The sequence below is a fragment of the Pagrus pagrus genome, assembly GCF_965226575.1.
Source record: "Pagrus pagrus genome assembly, chromosome: 10".
NCBI classification, from domain to species: Eukaryota; Metazoa; Chordata; class Actinopteri; order Spariformes; family Sparidae; genus Pagrus; species Pagrus pagrus.
This window is the reverse complement of record NC_140194.1, coordinates 30,553,597-30,575,883: the sequence shown is the minus strand read 5'-3', so window position 1 is coordinate 30,575,883 and position 22,287 is coordinate 30,553,597. Positions and strand designations below refer to the sequence as shown.

The 22,287-nt window shown below is 40.1% G+C and overlaps 3 protein-coding genes across 6 annotated transcripts in view; 1 reads left to right on the top strand and 2 right to left on the bottom strand.

Moving 5' to 3' along the window:
* Positions 1-853: 853 nt before the first annotated feature.
* On the bottom strand, positions 854-10,394 carry LOC311263738 (uncharacterized protein). 2 transcript variants are annotated; one of them, XM_084364012.1, is made up of 7 exons: positions 10,144-10,394; positions 8,200-8,423; positions 7,959-8,060; positions 7,251-7,352; positions 4,436-4,549; positions 3,679-3,787; positions 854-2,585 (listed from the first exon to the last, which is right to left on the bottom strand). In XM_084364012.1, exons 1-7 carry the CDS (start codon positions 10,253-10,255, stop codon positions 856-858), a joined length of 2,493 nt encoding a protein of 830 aa, XP_084220138.1. In that variant the 5' UTR covers positions 10,256-10,394; the 3' UTR covers positions 854-855. The 2 variants fall into 2 exon arrangements, with proteins under 2 accessions (XP_084220138.1, XP_084220139.1); XM_084364013.1 differs by lacking the exon at positions 7,251-7,352.
* A 173-nt stretch (positions 10,395-10,567) lies between these two features.
* pdf (peptide deformylase, mitochondrial) lies at positions 10,568-16,140 on the top strand. 2 transcript variants are annotated; one of them, XM_084363959.1, is made up of 3 exons: positions 10,568-10,681; positions 12,102-12,777; positions 15,218-16,140. In XM_084363959.1, exons 2-3 carry the CDS (start codon positions 12,156-12,158, stop codon positions 15,373-15,375), a joined length of 780 nt encoding a protein of 259 aa, XP_084220085.1. In that variant the 5' UTR covers positions 10,568-10,681; positions 12,102-12,155; the 3' UTR covers positions 15,376-16,140. The 2 variants fall into 2 exon arrangements, with proteins under 2 accessions (XP_084220085.1, XP_084220086.1); XM_084363960.1 differs by lacking the exon at positions 10,568-10,681 and adding an exon at positions 10,715-11,005.
* Positions 16,141-16,832: 692 nt separating this feature from the next.
* Positions 16,833-22,287, bottom strand: part of spata2l (spermatogenesis associated 2-like) — a 6,448-nt gene continuing 993 nt past the window's right edge. For both annotated transcript variants that reach the window (XM_084364124.1, XM_084364125.1), the window contains exons 2-4: positions 20,154-20,520; positions 19,613-19,906; positions 16,833-18,193 (exon numbers count right to left, since the gene is read on the bottom strand). In XM_084364124.1, coding sequence (XP_084220250.1) covers positions 17,180-18,193; positions 19,613-19,906; positions 20,154-20,507 — 1,662 coding nt within the window. In that variant the 5' untranslated portion in view covers positions 20,508-20,520 and the 3' untranslated portion in view covers positions 16,833-17,179. The remainder of the gene's footprint in view (positions 18,194-19,612; positions 19,907-20,153; positions 20,521-22,287) is intronic.

Sequence of the window (22,287 nt, the reverse complement as noted above, 5' to 3'; positions counted from 1 at the left end):
TCACAGTGCTTCCAGGCTTTTCCAGGTGAGACAGTGATCTGTCCAGGAGGAAGATGATGGCGTCGTCCACTCCAATGCCAGGTTGTTAGGCAAACTGGAGTGGGTCCATAAAAGTGAATAAATGACTGAACAAAAGATTATGGCATTCCATCTTATAGCTCTCCAGACATTGTACTCAAAACCACAAATATCAACCTTATGGTGGTGCGATGTAAAAAGTCAGGGGATCACCAAAATCATTATGATATTTAGTCTTGGATCATGACTGTAACCTGCTGATGGTGCTAAATTTCTTATTACGTTTCATCCTCTGGGGAAAATTAATGTCTTCAAAAAATGTCATGCCAATCAGCTCTTACAACTTGAATCTAGCAATAATAAATACACCTGTATAAAATTAAATTAAATTAGCCAGGCTGATTTATCAGCCAATATATTATCTTATATTTGTTATAAAATAACGAGAAATTACAATACAGAAGTGTGAAACTAAATTTGCTGTTATTAAGAAACAGTCTCACCAGTGGATAGTTTGTCCACCAGAGAGCACTGACAACTTGATTTTTACAGTTTCAAAATGTTATATAAAATGCTTATAAAAATGTCATGGTGTATCTTGGTCACAATTCTTTAAAAAAAAAACAACTCACCAAATTGATCCGTACCACAATTGTTTATGTTTTGTGTTAATCTTTTTATTTTTTTGCTTTACTCTTGGCCAATATTTTCTCAGCTGATTTTCCAAATATCAATATCTGTATTGGTCTCAAAGATCCAGTATCGGTCAGGCTATAGTCCATACTGTGTATTCAAATGTTATCATGTATGAATCAGACTCCTTGCTGCCTCATACTCTTAGAGAAGTCTTTTCTTTTTAATGCAAGGTTTATAGTCAGGGTCAAAATTAAGTGAGTCCTCGCTGTCACCGTTTGAAGAATAACTGGAGTAAAGAGTGTTCAGATCAAAAGAGGAATCTGCATCTCCATCATTTTCCTTCCTCCTTTCCTTGTCCTCATCATTACTGCCTCGTACCATAGGCTCTACAAACTTGGATGAGGATCTCCCCTTGGTCACTTCGTAACACTTCTGAGTGCTCAGCCTGGTAAGACTCACATAGGGCTGAAGCAGCTTGGAGTGCAGCAACATAACCTGACTAGTTAGTGATAACCTTGGCTGGGCTTTTTGGACTCTGTTGGTCTCAAACCTAACAGCCATGCAAATAGAGTTGGAGGTAGTGGAGACATCAGTGGAGCGTACTAGGGTCTTTTGAAAAGAAGTTGTGTTGAGTGTCTGAGGATGATGTTTGACGGAGCTCTCAGGGACAACTTGTCGAGATGATTCAGTTAATAAAGGGATCTGATTAGCAGTACAGACTGAGGATAGAGTCCCTGATTGACAAGTAGAGGCAGAAGAATCTTGTGTCGGATGCCCAGTGACATTTACGTCACAGGGCAAAGGTGGACAACTTGTCCCAAAGGTAGTTGGGGCCATTTTGAACTGCTCGGCTGAATGGTTTTGACTAAATCCGTCCAGAGCCTGTGAATGTCTGGTAGTAGAACAAGCTCGTCTGACCTTTCTTGAAAGTCTGAAAAAAGACTTTCGAGTTGATGGTTGACAGCGGGTAGAGGTAGACGCATCCTGAGATACAGGAGCTGTTTGCATTTGTGTTGTTTTCGGGGGAACTGTTGTGGCCATGGTTTCTGGCTGGTTAAACGTAGAATCTTCCGTCGTTCCCTGAAGTCGTCGATCGTTTCCGGAGGTAAAACAATCTAAAGAGGTAGCAGAAGCTGCCTGTTTGTTACTGGACCTGGTGAACTGATTTGGAGTTGCTTTATGGAGTTTAAAGGTAAGGTTAATCCCTCTGACAGAGGCAATGTCTATCAATTGGACCACAGGTGACAAAAGGGCGGGCGGCAGAATGTCTCTGGACGAAGAGGGCTGAGGTAGTGGTTCCCTTTGAGAGGTATCCCTCGCTGATCCAAGTGAGCCAGAGCTCAGCTTATCTCCAGGGTTTACTTGTTCACTTGCCTGGGCTGCATGCTGTTGATCAGGGGGGCATGGAACGAGGTCAGAGGGGGTGAGGTCCTGCGATGTAGTGGTGGAAGAGGACGACTGGAACAATGGGGGAGATGACGAAACAGTAGCCTGAAGCAGCAGCTCTTCTGAACACTCATCAGGACACTGTTGCAGGATGCTATTCACCCATCGCTGGTGTTTGGAGCAGAACTGAGGAGAGACAGTAACCTCCTGAACACGTTCAATGCTTCTCTGACTGATTTCCTCCCTTTCCTTTACAGTGCTCTCTTCCTCCATCTTATCTTGATCCTCCTCTGTTTGTTGGTTTCTCCTCACATTGTCATTCTCCAATAAAAGAGGGCTGTCCTTGGACACATCTTTGTCAGCCTCCTCTCCTCCCCTCAAAAACTCTGGCTGACACTCTAGGGGATTTTTGGCTTCAGCTGACTTGAGGAGAGCCTTTGAAGAACTGCAATGCAGAATGGACTGAGAGGTTTGAGAGTTTTCCATTCTACTCTTTCCATATTTTGATGATGTAGAAACATTGTCCAGACTGCAGGAGGCAACATCTAGGAACAGAAAGGCAGTGCATTTTAATTAAATAATTGACAATTATCATCAGAAAAAGTCAAGTCAGTTTTATTTACACAGCACCAATTCACAACGAAATTTATCTCACGATACTTTTCAAGCGAAGCAGGTCTGTATCATAGGAGGAAATGCAATATTGGCTTAATCTGCATTCAATCTTCTGTTGCCATTGATGCAAATACAGTGTAACATATAAGGGCACACACAGTCATGGCACCATAATGACAACTGGATTGAGCGTTAGAGGCAGGCCTGTAGCTGACACTGAGGACAGCAAGGTCATGTCCTCTGCATTTTTCTGGGTCTTTTTGCATTTTTTAATAAATCAATTTCCTAAAATGTTAAATCAATGACAGTACATTTAGCAATCAATCAATTGCTAAATGTACTTAGTTGTATGCCGTGTATTGAACAAGGTTGGCATAATCTTGTCAGCAGAGTTTGAAACAGCTCCACATATGCAACTCATGACAGTATGTGATATATAAAGAATTGAGCATTTACTCTATGGTCCTGTCAATCACTTTGTGTGTATTCCTATGTATTTTTTCAATAATTGTCAGCGGTCAAGCTGCATTGTGGGCATGTTTTGACAAGGAAGAAGAATGAATGAAAAAAAGATGATATATCTGGTCCTGCGACTCCAATTTTAATTGTAATGTAATATAGTTTAAATGTCCACTGTGAGTCTGACAATGTTATACTGACAAAATTCAATTCTAAATCGGTGGAGTACTCTTTTTTTTTTTAAATAGGGACTATCCAGGCAATAATGCACTCTGAGGTGTCCTGATATAGGACAATAAGAGTGAGATGCCTTGTCCATTTTTTTCATACAAAGAGACACATCTTATTACGGAATTACCTCCACTGGGTCTATAATTTTCTGTATTTTTATATATAACTTTTACATCACTCAATAAAAGTGCCATCCTGTGTGTGGTAAAAACAGTAGAAACGTAAACAAGTCGAAGTGACAGCAAAGAGATATAATGTTTGGTTCCATACATATATAAAGTGGACTTCACGTTTGAATATTATTTGTGTAGTGAATTGGGAGGTGTTTCTTACCACAGTGCAGCAGGTTCTTTAGAGTTGTTGCTATTGTCATGGAGTCAGAGGTAATTACTTCCAACAATAGCCTCTCGTCTTCAGTGACAGGACTTTCTTTCTTCAGTATCTAATTCACATATTCAAATATGACAAAAATGCAATCAATGAGAAATTCCTTTTCATGATGTCAGAGGCAGCTCAACTGTTATCATTTGTATAGTCCTTTATGGTATACCCACGTTCTCAGGTACCCTGTGGGGTTTTTGATGATTAGTGGTGTTATAAATGTTTTGATGAGGATGCCCGGTTGGGAGGGCTGACCATCGCAGTGACTTTCGGGCAGAAATGTGACAAGGGGTCGGTAGAGACACTTTTCCAGGTATGGATGCAGAATTTTTTTCTTTATACAAGTTGCCAGAGACACTACCAGTTACCACATTACTGTTGTTTGTTGTTTGTAATGTTGCTTTGTGGGTTGCAGTGTGGGACATTTCTCTTTTGTTTGATGAGTGAAGGATCAGTTTAGCTGTCAGACTGTGGACACCATAAGACCAACACACCCCTGTTCCATGCCGCCGGCTTTTCCATTCGCACAGACACTGTCTCGCCTCTGCTGTGGCTCTGACACTACCTCCTCTGGAGGATCAGAGCCACAGCAAAACTGTCCCCCTCTCCGCATCTGTAACTTTCACACAGACGGTGAGGCGGAATATCGGTGCACGATTCCTGCACTGAGAGGGCAGTTTGAATGGGGCTTAACATAACACACACACACCTTATCAATGTAGGTATCTCCTGGTAACACAGTCTCCAACTTATGTAGATAGCACAGCAGCCTGTCTTCTACTTTCTGGGCATAATGTCCACCATACTGCTTCTCCAACTGGTTCTGAAAAACAGCAAGAACTCAACATGTCACCTGAATCAGATTTTTCTGTAATTTGCATAAAGTTTAAAAACATGCTTAAAGTAAAGGTCTCAAGGTCTCAATAAAACAACACTGATTGCCTACAGCATTGTGTAATCAAAGCTTCTTTAGTTCACTACACAGGATAAATAAAACAGTCATTGTACATGTTCCAAAAAAAACTATTTCTTTGATCCACAATGTTGTTGTCCATTTGTTTGTTTGATGTTCTGCCCAGTGAACTTTAATACCCGTGTTCCAGAGGTTTCTAGGAAGCTGTTTTGACTAATTCCACTCCAGAGCCCTCACAGTTCTGGGATGTTTCCCCAAAAAAGTTTAGTTTAGTTTATTAGATCTAATTGGCCACAACAAAAATGAGGAAACAACAATGCAAAGCATTTCTTTACCCCTTAGTACATCAGTTAGATGTTCTAAGTACACATTTTACATTTGTATGTTGTACTGCACATAAGGATTTAGTTTTAAATGTAGTTATGTAGTGCACCCTGCTGGACAGAAATGGACTCACAGGTCAGGGCAGTGAAAACAATGCTATGTACTGAACACTCTGAGAGACTACATGAATGAAAATAACTTGTGACAACCATGCGCCAGTATGGAAGTACCAAAAACTGCAGCTCCTCGAATGGCCATTTGGGGCAGACTGGCTGCAAAATCAAGTCAGTCCCCATAAGAGCCCATGTTTAAATGCCCAACATTACAGCAGAAGTAAACATGTAAACAGCCTGGTGCAAAACTGATTTGGTCCCTAAACCTCATTCATCCCTTCATGACAACTATATAAATAATATATGACTCACTCATTTAAATAAAATTAAGGCTTAAATTTACACCTAATTGGGGATGTGGGCACTTTGAGTGACACTTAACCCCCCAGCTATCTGCTCAGCTTCACCTCAGCTAATTGCAGTCACTGAAGTTGATCTCTCTGCCGTGTTTGTGGTGTTGATGCCTTTTGGAGGATTTTAATTCAGATATCAGACACATAATATGTCTTTCTGTGTGGTTAATTGGACTAAAAGGTCAAAGTGGAGGGACAGAGGCTGGTGTTTTGGATTAACAAGCGACTCTGTTAGAGTTAAGCGGCAAACAACAGCATGAGCTGGCAAACTCTGAAGGAGACAGCTGGAGGTCGGAGCCTTTAGAGGAAAGCACCTGGAGTCAAGGGGAGTACAGAGGTTTTAAACTTTTGGGATTAAAAACTAGATTTGTCTTCACTCTCACCTGCCATAGCGAGCCATGGAGGTGCCGAACTCCGCTAATGTAATGTGCTAGCTTAACTTGTGTTAGCTAGCTTGGTAGCTTCCAGCTAGGTGGGCTTGTTTAACAATCTAGCTTGCTTCAGTTCCACTCTTTGCCCATTTTTGATTAGCCAGGAGTTAGGCACAGCCAAGATGGTGACGGCTGGTACCACCCACTTTGAGCTAAATTCTGGCTCTTCAGAAACCTATGGGTAACGTCACAGTGGTGCTGTGACTACTTTATACAGTCAGTGGTGACAACACATAACCATCTTCTCTTCTAATCCCAGTACAACATTTGTATTAAATCAAGTTTTACTCTCGTTTTGTGAAACAGGGTCTAAAAATATCCTGAAAGCCACAATTAAGGACATAAAGTATTAAAAACAAATTTGGCCCTGAATCACATGTTACATCTTGCTTGTCTGGAAGCCAAAGAATTTGTCCATTTGTGGATTTACCACGGTGCTCTGACCAGCAGGTGAGGTGCGTTATTCAAAATACATGTATCCATATAAAGAAAAGAGGGTTGCACTCAGGAATGTGTGTTCTGATGAATTTACTGAATCATCTATCTCGCTATACACAGAATGTTTTTACAGAAAAGGGGTTAAGTTATTATCCTCATTGAGTCCTGTCCTTTGAGATGCCTAATTGATAGGCTTCATCTGAATTTCTTTGGAGTTTCAATGCACAATGATGGTTGGTTTTGTGGTTTGGTGTGTTTCACTCTAGGTGGAGTCAGTGATTGTGATGATGATTTTCACCTGTTAACTGAGTGGAGACACAATGACTGAGGATTTTCATTCACCTGTTAACCTACGTGGCACACTAAAAAAGGGATTGTACATTTGTACACACTGATGAAGGCCAACTGGCTGAAAAGTTCTGTGTATAGCCAGATAGATGATTAAGTAAATGAATCAAAAGACCTATTCCAGAGTGTGACCCTCTTTTCCATAATATGGCTTGGCACAATCCTCATCATAATCATATGGTTTACAGGTGTTAAAAATGTTTGTTTAAATCTCCATTTAGCAATGAATGTTTTGTCATTGATGTATGAATTTAGTTTTAGTTTATTTTGAACATTATTTAAATTGGTTTCTTTATTCTTGGACTTTGTTGTAGTATTGATGTAAAATGTATGCAGCATTTTAGTTCTGGTTTCAGGTTGGGTTTTTTTATACTCATCATTTTCAATGCTATTGTGTTAACTGTAAGGTCTTGATTCATTTCAAATCTTCACCCTCTTACTTCACTGTATGATGCTATATATCACTATGTACTGAGAAAAAGTCAGTGTGGATGGCTGGTTACATTGAAATGTGGGACATGGACACAAGGCACTTCAAACTTGCATTCTTTCTTTTATCTTTGCAGTTACAGTTGTTCCAAGACAGTGTGGTGAGTTAACCAACCAGAATATAATCTTCAAGTTTGACCTTGTCCATGGCAAGTGCTAATGCCAGAGATTTGAAGTCCAGGTAGTTCTTCCTCATGAGGAACATTTCACGCTGGGTCTATGCGAGAAAATACATTTGTGACAAATTGGTAAGATTTTCATATATGCAGTAGTAGTCATGGCACATTAATTAGTGAAAATGTGGCATTTCATTAATCAGATATGTCAGATTCTAAGTGAGATAAACTTTAAAAATAATCGCTGAATAAATAATAATATCCAGTTGGACACAACGTTGCTAATATCGTCCTTTTTGTCCACCTGATAAACATAAGTTCAGTGGATATTGCTTTATGTAAAGGTCCTTGTAATAATTGTTATTTTTATTACTTTATAAGTCTTAATTATTGCATTATAAACAAATGTAATTAGACAGTTATAAGCACTTAACATTTTATAGACAGCTTAGGAATGTTAAAAAAAGTGTCTTATAATTACTTATAACAGCCTTACAAACACATTTATTATTTATTACATTTATTATTATAAGGACCTAAATATAAAGCGTTACCATTCATTGTAAATATAAAGACTGATTAGTGCAGCTTGAAATGAAATTTTGCCCCTAAATCAATGCTAAAGAGGACCAAAATCAACTGAGTAGGAGCATCTTTAACCATCTCAAAGATTTAAAGAAAATTGGTCGCGTAAGTTGGACACTTACACACTGGTCTTGGTATTGAAGTAGTCTACTTGGGAAGAACAGGTTGATTTTAAGCACAGTATCCACCATTCCTCTGCCCTCCTTGAGCATCCACATGATGGCCTTGAAGCAAAGAGAGAGGGGAGGAGAGAAATAAACTTCAAAAATATAGCCACGGATCAACCGCAACTGGACCGTGTCAGTAACATCGATTTTACATGCTTGCCGAACATATACATTTTACCACCACGCATTTACATACCATTGTCTTGAGGCCAAACATGATCTTCATATGTTTGATTGGAGCCACTAGTCTGGGTAACAGCCTGTAAGTGGCTTCCAAAAAGCCCATTGTTCTCTCAAAATGCTCCATAGCCCTGTTCTTAACGATGTAATACATCTGGGCAGAAGCAACGCGCAGCCTCCATGGATCTTCAAGGCTCAGAGGCTGGAAGTCCAATTCTGGCCAAGTGGAGAGGTCCACAACTGTGAAGAACCAACATGACGTCACATCATTATCTCGACTTTCATCACATTAGTATTAGTAAGAATAATTAGTAAAGTGTAAAAGTATTCGTTCTGCGGAAATATGACCAGCTGTGACTGGGGAATTATTAAATGTTGTGTTATTAGATTACTAGTAGTGTATCAGTGACTTTATTTTTTTAATATTGCATAAGTTAAGTTATTGAGCCTTAAACAGTTATCTAAATAAAACGATTTGAGAAGTTTAATTAAAAGATCTTTTAAGACCTGCTCACAACTCACTCACAACCATGCACTCAAACATGGCAAGGGGCCGCAGCGAGACTTTTTTTTCTTTCTTTTTTTTTTAAAGGGGTCACAAGCCAAAAAGCTCGGGAGCCTCTGCTTTCAAAAAACAATGCAAACTATTTTTTGCATCATGTTTTATAGTTATATGGCTGCACAATATGGTGGAAAAAAAAGAAAAACAATCATATTGTTGTACAGATATTGTGATATTACGGAACCCCAATACGGCCATGGGTTGAACATATTATTTCCTCTGTTTTCCCACCATAACAACTTAAATTCTATTTGTTTTCTCAAGATCAAGAGTTATTTATGTCATTCTCAAACAACAGGGGTTGAGATAACGAGATAAAATTTTCAAGATCTTGACAAAATAAACTTTGTTTATGCCGAGATTACGAGATAAATTAACCAGTTATCACGAGAAAACAAAAACATTGTTCCCTCTTATTACTTAATGTTAAGAAATCAGCAGTGCCATTCCAGCATGTGAACATGGAGTACCCTTTACTGATCAATGCATCAGACTGAACATTAATCTTATACATAATACACTCAAGCATGCACCAATGTGGGCAGTTTTTTTTCCAGAGGCCTACAAGAGGTTTTACCTTCTGGACAGTAACACATCTGCTTTGAGTTGATCACTGTATGTAAGACTATCGTTCCTGCCCTGTCTCTACACAGAATGGACGAGTAAAGCATTTTTAGCTGCCCCATGCTCATTTTACCCCCACCTTGGGGAAAGCTGTGTCTTAGGACTACTTTTCTTTTGTTGGTCATTGTTCTGGAACTATCATAATTAAATAACTTTTTTTTTTTTTTTTTAATTCCATGGGTACACAACAGCCTGAGGTATATATAGTAACTATTATTTGTATATATATTATAGAAACTACCCCTATTGCATTTGGCCATGTTGCAGTTTAGATTACATTTGGATTAACTGTGCAGCAATAGTTGTGATAGTAAAATAATGTGGAATAAGGCTATGGTATAAATGCTAAATCTTCACTGAAAATGAACCAAACTATCAAGTAAATATAGTAGGCTAAAAAGTATTTCCCCCTAAACGGTCCCTAAAAGAAGTAGCATGAAATTGAAAGAAAACCAAGTAAGCACAAGGTCTGCTTCAGTGGAAGGAGTAAATATCTGTAGTCACTTCCCTTCACTGACTGCATCAATATCTATAATCGTTTAAAATGCCAGAGGACCAATAAAGGTAAGATTTTTGATATTTAAAATGGGGTATAGATCTGAATCTGCAAAATATCAACAGTCTGCAATCATTTGAATGACACAAAATAACTAAACCTTACTTAACTACAAATGATCTATTAATACCACATAATACCAACATACAAACCTTAAATGTAATGGGGGTAATGACAGGTTAGACATGTTATCAGAAATTATGATGGAATAAACCAACCTTCCTGTACATCCATGATGTTGTGAGCCCAGACATACTCTATGATCCACAGCGGTAACTTGGGGCTCCTCTGTAAACTTTTACGCACAGGCTGCAGCTCCTCTCCCTCCATCAGCTGATAGCGACACAGCACCGCGGGCTTGTGAAAGGAGAAAGTACCGCTCGAACTTTTAGACCCCCATTCATGAATGGGGTGTAAATGTCCCACCCAGCTGAACAATAGACACTTTATGAAGAGCTGGACATGTACCGGCAAGTTATCCTGTTTCGTTTTGAAAAAGTTTGAAATTACTTCCTTGTCAAACTTATCGGTTGTTGTCAAAATAAAAGTTTTATTTAGTAACTATGCTATGAGATAACAACGGACTAAAGCGTGTCGGCTTTTATTGTGAAGTACAGTTGTTGACCCGGAACTACTAAGACGGAGCCGTGGACAGGTTGTACACCTAGAGAAGAGAAGAAGAAGAAGACGAGCCATGGATCCTCTACGGAGCTTCCTTTTATCCTGAATATGTGGCCCGTTTCAGTTAGCATGGAGGTGAACACACTACTGTAAAGTAGCTGTTATGCAGCGTCTTGAAATACAAATGCTAAGCTTTGTTAGTAGCATTAGCCGCGTGTTTTAAATATAACGACACCAACATGCTTACGACTTAGCTTTGTAGCTGTAGCTTGTAGTCACCTTTGAATGGGCGCGCATGTTTTGGTGCACCTGCCTGCCCCGTCGGCGGTGTTTGACGTACTGCTAAGCGAAGTTTGCTGAGGACAAGAAAGCGCAACGCAACTGTAAATACAATACAAATACTGTTGTGTTTACCGCGGTCACCCACACCTGTATTTGTCTGATCAAAATTATTAAAAGGTATTTATGAAGTGTCCGATTAAAACGTTTTGGCAGTGGTAGTAGTAGATGCTGTTGCACTGGAAATGTAGCATTGCCATTAATAATATGAACGATGCTGTGATTACAGTAATTTACAAAACATGTTTGTTAGATACCCAAACCTTCCAAACGCACACATTGATGGAGGTACGCTCTATGGCCAACAGTGTTTAGATGCCCTGCTGGTAATGGGTTGGTTGGGTGGTTGGTTTGGGCCAGGCCCCTAATTGTAAGTAAGGGCAAAACAATAATATATCCAATCGGGGCCAAAAGTTTACATACACTTGGTATGAACGTGTACTGTATATCATTGCAGTCTTGAGTTCCAATGATTTCTAAAGCTTTCATTTTTCTCCAATGGAATGAGGCCAATGGCCTTAACCACTCCCTTATAACAGAATCTGTGAAGTTCAATTAAATTTGTTGGCTTCCTGCCACAGACTTGTTTCTTCAGCAGTCCACATGGTCTTGATGGAAAAGTGGTAAACAAATGACTAAATCAGGCTGGAATTGAGCTTTTTGAATGGCCTTCCCAAAGTACTGACTTAAACCTCATCGAGAACATGTGGACTGTGTTGAAGAAACAAGTCTGTGCCAGGAACTTTACCAATTCTGTCAAGAAGAGAGGTTAAAATTCCAGACGGAAGAGTACCAGAAGCTTGTGGATGGTTATCAAAAGCACATAATTAAAGTGAAAATGGCCAAGAGACATTTAAACAAATAGTATAATTATTATTGTATATTTTTGAGCCAGCAGATTTGGTCACATTTTCAGAAGACCTATAATAAATTCATTATTGAACCAAACTTCATGAATGTTTTTTGTGACAAAGTAGTATGTGTTCCTCTCACTACATCACAGAAAACGGAGAGCTGTAGAAATCATTGGAACCATCATTTGAGCTAGACAACTGATTGTGAACTAGCACTTATCAACCAATATCCATGTTGGGTTGAATGCTCTTTTTGCTGAATGGAAGAGATCCCTGCAAACGGCTTCCAAAATCAGGCATTGGGTCTTCATGACACATGTTCAAGAACTTAATTAAATGTCTTTTGTACAATTTTCCCACAGCACTGTACATCACCCTACTGACGTGTGACGCATCACCCCAGCTGGAGCTCCACCATGAACACAAAATCATGTTTGTCTCTGCTCCTACTCTCCAGGACGGGGTTCAGACTTTGTGCATCCAAAGCCCCTGGCTGCCGCCTCAGGGCCTTAACAGCAGTGACTTCCACTCGTCTTCCTCATATCTCCCCCCACCCACTTGTACCCTGCAGTCACTCTTATTACAGCAATGTCAAGGTGCGCTCATATATTCAGTATATGAAACGCAAGATCATATCTTCTCCAAGTCCTCCGTATAGTCATGTGTGCCAGGTAGGGGACCCAGTGCTGCGTTCACATGCGGCCGCTGTGGACCCTGCAGCTATAGCAGGCCCCGAGATCCAACAAGTCATCAAGACTATGGTGAAAGTGATGCGGAAACTGGAGTGTGTGGGACTGAGCGCACCTCAGATTGGAGTACCACTCCGTATTCTAGCACTGGAATATCCCAAGAAGATGTTGGAAGAGAGTTCGCCTGCTTCGAGGAAGGTCCGTGGTCTTTCCACCCAACCTCTAAGGATCTTTATCAACCCCAAGCTGACGGTCCTGGATGGACAAACTGCACTCTTTCAGGAGGCCTGTGAGAGCATCACAGGCTTCTCTGCTACAGTTCCACGCTACCTGTCTGTGGAAGTGTCTGGTACGCATGTTATAGCTTAATCCTTTATTTCCTATACAACAGTGCCTTTAGATTTGGGCCAAATCTAATTTGCGGAGACTTAAACTTTTCAAGTTATAAAAATCAGAACCATTTTTGTAGAACAGTACATTTACTGAAGTGCTGGACTTAAGTACTTTACTCGAGTATTTCCAAACTGCTACTTTATACTTACACTACATTTTGGAGGCAAATATTGTACTTTTAACTCCACTTCATTTACTTGATAGCCTTTGTTACTAGCTACTTTGCAGATTACTGCATCAGAGCCAAAAGGCCAGTAGGGGATTTCTTTTTTTTTTTTAACTGATTCCAATAATCAGGTAAATGCTGAAAATCTGATCCAATAATCTGTCAGGCTGATAATCAGTTGACCCGTAGTATACAGTATATACATATAAATATATGTATAATTTACTTTACTTGTACTTTTGATATTTATTGCCAGAAATGACAATTTCCCTCATTGTGTTTCCCTGTGGTATCACTGTTGGCACCACTGTCGCAAAGACAGTGTTTGCAACATGGCTACTATCGAAAGCAAAAAACAACTGTAAGAATCTCAATTAGACCTAGAAACCCTGATCTTACTGCTATGAAAAGGCAGAGTAAAACACTTGGTTGCATTAATAAGTAGGCAGGTTTTGTTACTTGCTGATCAAATAGAAAGAATGCCAGTTTTAAACAGGCTCAAACCCCAGCAGTAAGGGGAAACACAGATCAGCGGAAGAACAGACTTTCACACAACACAGGTGTTGTCTGAATGCCCACCAGTTCACTCGTTTTACTTTCGGTTTCTATCGGTCTCCCTCTTTGCCTCCTCCATCAGCGGGGATGTTTTTTTTTTTGTAGTGTAGAGTTTCCACAATTATTCTAGTTGTTCCACCATTACCTGGAGATAGTGACCAGGGAAAACAGTGCCTCTTCCTGTTTTGGTTGCACTGTGGCAGACAAGCTTGCTTTGTGCTGTAACAACCTTCATTTTTCCTGGAAATGTTCCAGTCTGGTGGGCAGACCTAACAACATAGTGAAAGCAAGGTCTGTTCACAGCTGGTGTAATTTTTCTGCCGCCATTACACTGTGCAATCTGTATTTACTTATGAATGAACAAGTTGTCTATTGCCAGTTAAAGTACATTTAATATCATACTTGTATTAGAGATCGACAAATGACGTCACCATTTTGCATGGAGGATACACTGAGTCAGTCGTCATCATTTGAAGGCCACTTCTGCTGAAAATATCTAAATCCTCTTAATGTCCCTCTTAATCTAAAGTAAACACATTGACACAGACAGGTACCTGTTGTACGTTAACGTTAGATATGCAGCAGCCATACATGCACAACAGACTTTAATTAATGTCACATCTTTCAATGTAGACTAAGAGAGACTAACGTTACATCAGAGGTACTTTTTTCACTCCACTCCATTAAATACCTTCCACACATTACTCTGGTGACAAGTGTGGCATTCAAGTCATATCTAGTCTTGCATTGCCAGGCCTCTCTCATCTGACCCGTTTTCAGTTTATCTAGTCTTGAATATATAACGCAGCACCATCACTTATCTCTTCCAAATAATCCAGCCACTATCCATCCATCCATTCATGAAATTAAATCACACACTTTACGATCCTCCTCACCCCAGGAATATGCACAAACATTAATGGTTTGTAAGAGTGGTATTTAACAATGTAACGGGACGCGCAACAGAAGTAATCCTGGCCACAGAACAGCACATCGTCCATTGTAAATAGAAGATTCCAACAATGTAATCCACTAAATCACACGTTTCCAGATCTTGTGTCTTGATATCAGCCAGACAGCTACTGCTAGCTTTTCAACTCAAAATAAAGACTGTGTCCTGCACGTCTCTAAGGTTTTATTTTACTAACGTAACAAAGTTTCACTGTAACTTTTCACCAAGAGGATGGGGGGGGGGGCACTAATGTTCAGTTCAGCAGTTCTAATAAAGTTAATACCAAAGATTGTTCAATTTCGACAGTTACATTTAAAAAAAGGAATAAAAACATTTAAAATATAGAAGACTATGCTGCACCTGTCCAGTTTCACCAACAAAAAATAATCGCCATTTTAATTATATACTGTAGATGTATGGTAGATATTTTTAAATCACGGCTGATTAATCTGCAATCGGCTTTTTCCGTCTCCCAACTATCGTTATTATATCAGCCTTTAAAAATCCATTATTGGTCGACCTCTAACTTGAATGCTTCTACTCAGGAACTATTCATATGTGTAACCCTCACTTCTACCAGTAATATTTCAACACAATATCTTTACTTTTACTCAAGTATAATTTTGAGGAATTCTTTTTATCAGTCTTATTAGGCACGTTTTGTAGCAATTGCTTATTCATTCCTGTATATCTTTCCCATCACTCTGCCTTTTCACCCTGCAGGTCTGAATGAGAATGGTGAAGATGTCAAGTGGCAGGCCAGTGGTTGGCCAGCTCGTATCCTCCAGCACGAGATGGACCACCTGGATGGGGTCCTCTACATCGACCGCATGGATAGCAAGACCTTCATCAACATCAACTGGCAGGCGTACAATGAATAGTAGATCCTCAGGACAGACTACAAACATTGTCACGAGAGTCTGTAAAACTTCAATTATTTGAATGAAGTTCTGCTCTACGGCATCTCTGATCAACCTGGCTTTCAGAAAGTGATACATTTTGGGTTCTGGTTTGAATAAGAGCTGATTATCTCCATCATCAATAACCACTTGTACTGGAAATCCATCAGGGCAATGAAAGTGTTTTTGTGATTGATAGAAGCTTTGTGTTTGATAAATAAAGAGGCTGATATGTTCATGATAAAACGAGTGAATCACATGCGTGACCCATGTCTGGCACATTATAACTAAAAAATACAACTGTGGTAAGACGTTTAAAGTAAAACATCTTTCAAAATTCTCAATTATAGGAGTCTATTTGGTAAAAACTGGTCATTCTACAGGTTTTATGTGAGAATGGAAAAATGGATAAAAATAGAGCCTCTAATTTGGCTGGGACATGAGTAAGCAGGATCCAGGAAACCCAACGTGGTTGTAACAGCTGAAAGACAATGGTGTAGTGGTATGGTCACTTTCACTTGCCCCCGGGGTTCATGTTTCTGCATGTTGCTCTCTGTGACTTCCACGTGCTCATGACTATTTGTTTTTTTGATGATATTAAATGGATAATGACTGCAGTGATTATTTTCCGACTCCCATCATCAATACAAGATCTTGGCGAAATAAATGTGACATTGCATAAGCTTATCAAAACGATGCCAAGGCAAATGCATGCCTTCATTAAATTAAAGGTGGTGTAATGAAATATTAGTGTGTGACTTTTGCTTTTTGTTTTGTTGCAGTGCAACATCTTTTGAAATCCATTTGGGATCCTGGAGCTTCCAGAGACTTTGATTAAACCGAACAAGTTGTATGGAGCCATTTTATGTTTTCTTTTCCGTTTTAAACAAAGTCCCCCCATTGCAATGTCAACTGAATACTTTGTTATAGGACTGAAATGATGATGACAATTTATTGGTCAACACAAAAGTAATCTTGAGACAATTTTGATAATCGATTAAACATTTCAGTCATTTTTTTAGGTGCCGAAGACCTGTTTCTATAGACCTCTATACACCACACTGTATAGTTTTGGGTTTTAGATTGCCAACTGGACAAAGCAAGAAATTGAAACAAGTCAATTTAGCCGCAAAAAAATTGCAATGAATATTTATTAGTTAAAAAAAAAAAATCCTGTTTTGTTGTTTTTTCAAATAAATGCTTAATCGACTAAACAAGAAAATAATCAGCAGATCGATTGATAAAGACAATCATTAGTTGCAGTGAGAGTCACATACTTAACTGAGGACGCATGGCATAAAAACTTTTGGAATATTCCAAATAGGGATTGATCAGTAATGGTTGTTCTCTAGATACTCTTTCAAAGTTACATGCATTATAACCCCAGTGTGGTAAAAGTAGTTTGCTCATGAATTATAAAACACAATAACACAAATAAGTGACATAATGACCCTTTTTACTCCAGTCTGTGTGCAGGCAGCAAATACAGATGAAAACACAGCTCCTTGTGCTTCACACTAAATTACATTAAGTGACATAAGTGCACAAATGTGATCACAACTTTGAACTAACACAATATTTCAAAAATGCTTATAATGGTCAATATGGGCACTGGCAGAATAACTATGAGTACAGAGTAATGCATGTCTCAGAAAGAGGAGCAGATTAGAAAAGATGGAGTACTGTGTCAAGGCAAAAGGGGAATTCTAGATCCAGTACACAGATATATAAGGCACCTTTATTTTGCTAGTTGTGCCGTAATCGTGCAGTACTTTTTCAATACAAATCACACAGAGGATGACGGGTCTAAGGTTTGGCCACAGGCGCATGAAAGAGGACTTCTATACCAACATTCCCGACAATACTCGTTTCCACAATACCTGCACAGAATCAGAGGGTTTCTGGAACATGGCCTCCCACATGAGCACACTCCCAGTTGCTTGATCTCATGGTACTTTTCACAGAAGATGATGTCTCTGCAGGAACCAGAGTGGAAGACACTGCAGCAGAGACACAGGACCTCAGGGTCTGGCCGGCGAAGGTCACAGCAGTCATGGTAGGTGATTGGATGAATGGATGGGGTTATTGCTTTAGGGTCATCGCACAGAGCTAAGGAGGACATTGCAGCACTGCTGCTAGTGAGAGTTGGTGATACTCTGAGGCTCTCACCCTGCGGTGACATGGCTCTCTGTTCTTCCATCTTCTCAGTCGTGTTGTCGGGGAATATAACACAGTGGTCCTCCTTCTGGCAATGCTGAAGTGAGGCACAGGTGAAATCATGCAAGGTGTTGCATTGAACACAGTGTTCAAGACAAAAAGGAGAAGACTGGAGACAGCTGCAAAAATGGCTGGCTTCAGCCTGGGTCTTGTAAAGCCCCATTGCTTCTACCTGCAGACTGTGTGACTGTGAGTCCATGTCAAACTTTGTCTCTTCAGAGGGACGTTTGCCTTGCTTCGTGCTGGCTGAGGAGCTTCTGCTAGTGTCCGACTCCAGTGGTGATGTCTTGATCAGTTGGCACTTGAGTGTAGAGACGCGAATGTCCTCTCTGGTGGTCAGAGGGTTGTATGAAGAGGACAGGGAAGTCACTCCATTGCTTTGTGTTTTGACAGCAGGAGCTGATGCACTGCTGTGAGTCACCCAGTTCAAAGAGCGGGGACTCTCGTCGTCAGTGACATCCGTCTCCCTCTGCCCCCCATTAAGCTGATCATCTGTGTATAGATCCACGTCCAGTTCACCGTCAAACTGCTTCATCGATGGCTGACTGACTTCCAACATCTTCTTGGTGTTGTCCAGGGCGACCTGTTGAGATAAATGGACAATAAATCAGAAACCGTTCAAATGTATTTACCATTAACTACAATTAGATCTTTCTGATGTTTTTGAGGTGGTGTAGGCCTCAGTGTTAAACCTAAATCCTTTTTCATAATGACTGAAATATTTCCAGAGCAGTGAGGATCTAAAACAGTCAAGTACGGAAAGATGGCACTGGGAATTTCAAACAATGCTTAGTGGGAAAAGGTCAGTTCAAAAGGTATCCAAGCATAAAAGGAAACTAATTTAAGTTCAAATTGTATTTGCAGCTTTTTACTTCTAGCAGTTTAATTTACGCTTCAAAAATGGTGTTCATCTGTGAGGATTATTTTACTGAACAAAATGTGTGTCATGAGCTTGTGTTTGCCATAGATCTTATTTTCAGCAATAATCCTAAATCCTATTTAAAAAATCCCAGGCTTTTTGTTGAGGGAACCAGGACGATGCTCACTTCTGGGATGGCCTGCAAAAATACGTCATCCCTACACAGCCCTATACCCCAGGTGCATCTGTGGGACGTGCCAGAACAAGTCCGATCCATGGGGGCCCCACCCCCCAACATACAGGGCCCAAAGGATCCACTACAAATGTTCTGGTGCCAGACACCACGGGACACCCAGGAGTCTTATGAACATGCCTTGACGGGTCAGAGCTGTGTTGGTTTTACAAGGGGAACCCAAATTATATTTAGCGGTTGGTTTTAATGCTGTGGCTGATCATTGTGTATATCAGACTGGTTACAGTCTGTTATAACTGGCCACTCTGTTGTTTATGCGGGCTTTGTCGGATTACAGCAGCTCATCAACCGTGTCCGTCATTAGTGGCATATTTATGTTTCATTCATGAAATACAAAATGATGTGAACGCTGTTGTGTCACATTTAACGTATGTTGTAACCAGTAGAATTAAAACTAAAATAGCGTGTGACTGGTGTGGTCATAAAAATTACATTAAGTTTTATTGTGCACTTGTTGTTGCACTTGCATGATTTAAATAGGGCCGTGATGCTTACTGGAGTTCTGACAAGCACGTGACTATTATTTTAGGTATATTTTTCTGTATTTTCAACTGTTATTGTGAAGTTAAGTAATAACATTAATTTGTGACAGGATAAGATACAGATGGAATGATTGAACACATCTCTCAAGAAATACGTGCCATCTGAGTAGGGCTTTAACCTTCAGACCCCTTCAATCATCTTATCTAACAGTATCATATATACTGTATGTATATGTTTACAGTACATTATGTGTTGACTGACTCACCAGTTATGTTGAATAGGTTCATCACAAAGAGGATCAATCACAAAAGAGAAAATCAGCCCATCTCCACAAAAGTGTTGATAAACTCAGTATTTTTAAATATCCCGATTGACTGACTGATTAGCTACATCCCAGGCAGACATACCTGTAGTCTGTTTCCTCTCTGCCTCTCCCTCACCACACTCAGCTCCCACTGGGCGTCACCAACGTGCTTCCCCAGAGCCGTCAGAAGGAGACGACACTCACAGCGGGCCAGGAAGAAGGCACATGACAAGCGAAGGAGGTCGTCCAAAGAGCCAGGACTGACTCTGGGTGACTGGAGACGAAGCTGCTCGTGCCGAGACGAGCTGGGCTGGTATCCGAGCAGGCTGAACAGTTTCTCAATCTGTGGCATCGACAGCACCGGTTTGATATAGTGGGTGAACATACCGGAGTACATCTGGGACACAAAGGAGAAGAACTTTTTTTTAAAAATAGATAAAAAGGGAAATATATCAAGTTTTTACCATATTTAAAGTCTAATGACTTTGTCCAAATTGTCACTGGACTGTGATAACAATGATATGAATAAGAATACATTATATTAATGGAGTTAGTGGGACAATACTCTGAAGTAAAATGTAATCTACACAAATTAAAATCAAACTGTCATAAAATACTCCATTATTCCAGCTTTTTTATCCAACCTTGACAACTTTGTACTCCTCCCGCCAGGGGCCGAGGTAGAGGTTCAAGGCCGCTTGCTCCACAACCTCAAAGGCTTTAGCCAGCCCTTGAAGGCCTCCTCTGGCTTTCACTCTCCCAGTGATGGCTGCTGTTCTTGCTGCTGCTGCTTCAAGTGACTCCTCCATTACCCTCAGTGGATCCAGACCCAGGCAGTGTGTCTCCTGAGCATCTCCATCCCTCAACAGCCCCTCCACTTTCTTCCACAGGTCCTCATCTCTACACACCAGGTAGGAGCCTTGTCCCAGAATTTGCTGCTCCAAACTGCAATCATAGGCGGTCACAAGATCTGTGGCCCTCTGCCTGGAGATGCTCATCTCTCTCTTTCAGCTGAGAGGGAGACAAACAGCACATTGAAATGAGGGATGGAACAATGGTACTTGTTCTGGGTTGATAATAATTGTACTGTATTATTGAGCCAACACCTAATCCATTATTTTACAGTTTCATTATTTATTGCGCAGCAGTCCTTAAGATCCAGTTTTTCTTAAACGAAAATCAAGTTAGTAGGTCAATTTTATGTCAATAATATTTTGACCACTTTGACCGCAACTACAGTCTAATTTATCCAAACTACATTTAATAGATGTATTACACAAGCCAAGCAAAATTTAGGAACTGGAATTATTAAATACTACGTGTACACGTGTGCTGGCATGTCTGCGTTGCTGGTGGCGGTGAGCGGATTGCCAGCAGTACTTTTCCCTTTAAACACACCGGGCATGTTGGCTGACAGCTGTGTCTCTGGGCTATGAAGAGTGGACAGGCAGAGTGTCTGCAGGGAGGGCTGGCCCTCCATACAAACCCAGCTTTAACGACTTGGTTTCAGCAAGCCAGCGTTTGCCAGCGGGCTGCTCGTGGAGGGGAAGGGGGACCGCAATAGCTGATGAGTGTAGTGTGTTTTGTAGTCTGTGTAACGGCTATAAGCACCGCTGTGAAGCAAAGCGCTGGAGGCTATACCTTCAGTACCCTGTCGACTAAACACAGACGCATAAATCAAGCTTAAGTGATTGATTTATGCCTCTGCGTTGGAGCAACAGCATACCGAAGCGTAGCCTCTGTTTGCCAACTTCCCTATCCCAGAAGGAGCAGCAGCGATCTACAGAAACGCACCGTTAGCTTGAGTAAACTTCTAGATTTCTCTGGGTCTGAATTTTGTTGGACACATTTGAGATAATCCAAGTACACAACTCAACAAATTATACAGAAAAGGTCTGGTTGTTTTTGGAAATTCCAAAGCAGAATTCTTACATATACTTTAAAGTATGTGTAGTGGCCATCTGTCAATTCATCTAAATCAAACTTCAAAATAAAAATCAAAGAACCGATGCTGCACCATGGGCTTGTAGTGAACGCAGGCAAAAGAAGTTCAATGTCCATTCAAGGTTCCTTTGGTTTTCAAGGGTTTTTCAAGAAACAAGCAAGACAATAAAGAACAAATGGATCCTGCATGCTTCTCTTGCTCTGGTAAAAAACCATAGGCACACCCAGGTGCATCATGGTCCTGCACCTATCCTTCTGCCTGTATAACCTTGGGCGCCCACAGTGTTACCCAAACTCTTAAATTAAACAAAAACAAAATACTGATTAGACAACTAAACATGCTAAAGAAGGAAATAATTAGACTAAACAAATAACTAGCAAAAGATAATGCTATCAAACTATAATTTAATTAAAGAAAACCTCTAGAATAATCAAACAAAATACTACTAAATAATAACCAAAAGAAATAGCTCCAGCAGTATGCATTACTTCATGTAATCTACTCAGTTACTCTTAGTTAAGTCATAATTGAGTACTGAGTAGAATTTGAATTGATATCTAAACTTTTCATCTCATAATTGCTGCCAATAAGGCCACCTATCTACCTATCTACCTATCCATCCATCTATTTATCTATCCATCCCAGTGGAATCAAACCTCCTTGACTGAATACCTGCCATTGATAACGCACTGCACATTAACGGTAAAAACTAACTAATACTCTGAGTAGCATTTGAGCAGAATACGGAATACACGTTTTAGTACCCATAGTTTTACTTATAATTCAGTCGTATTTCATTTCTATAACTGTACTCTTACTTGAGTACAGATTTT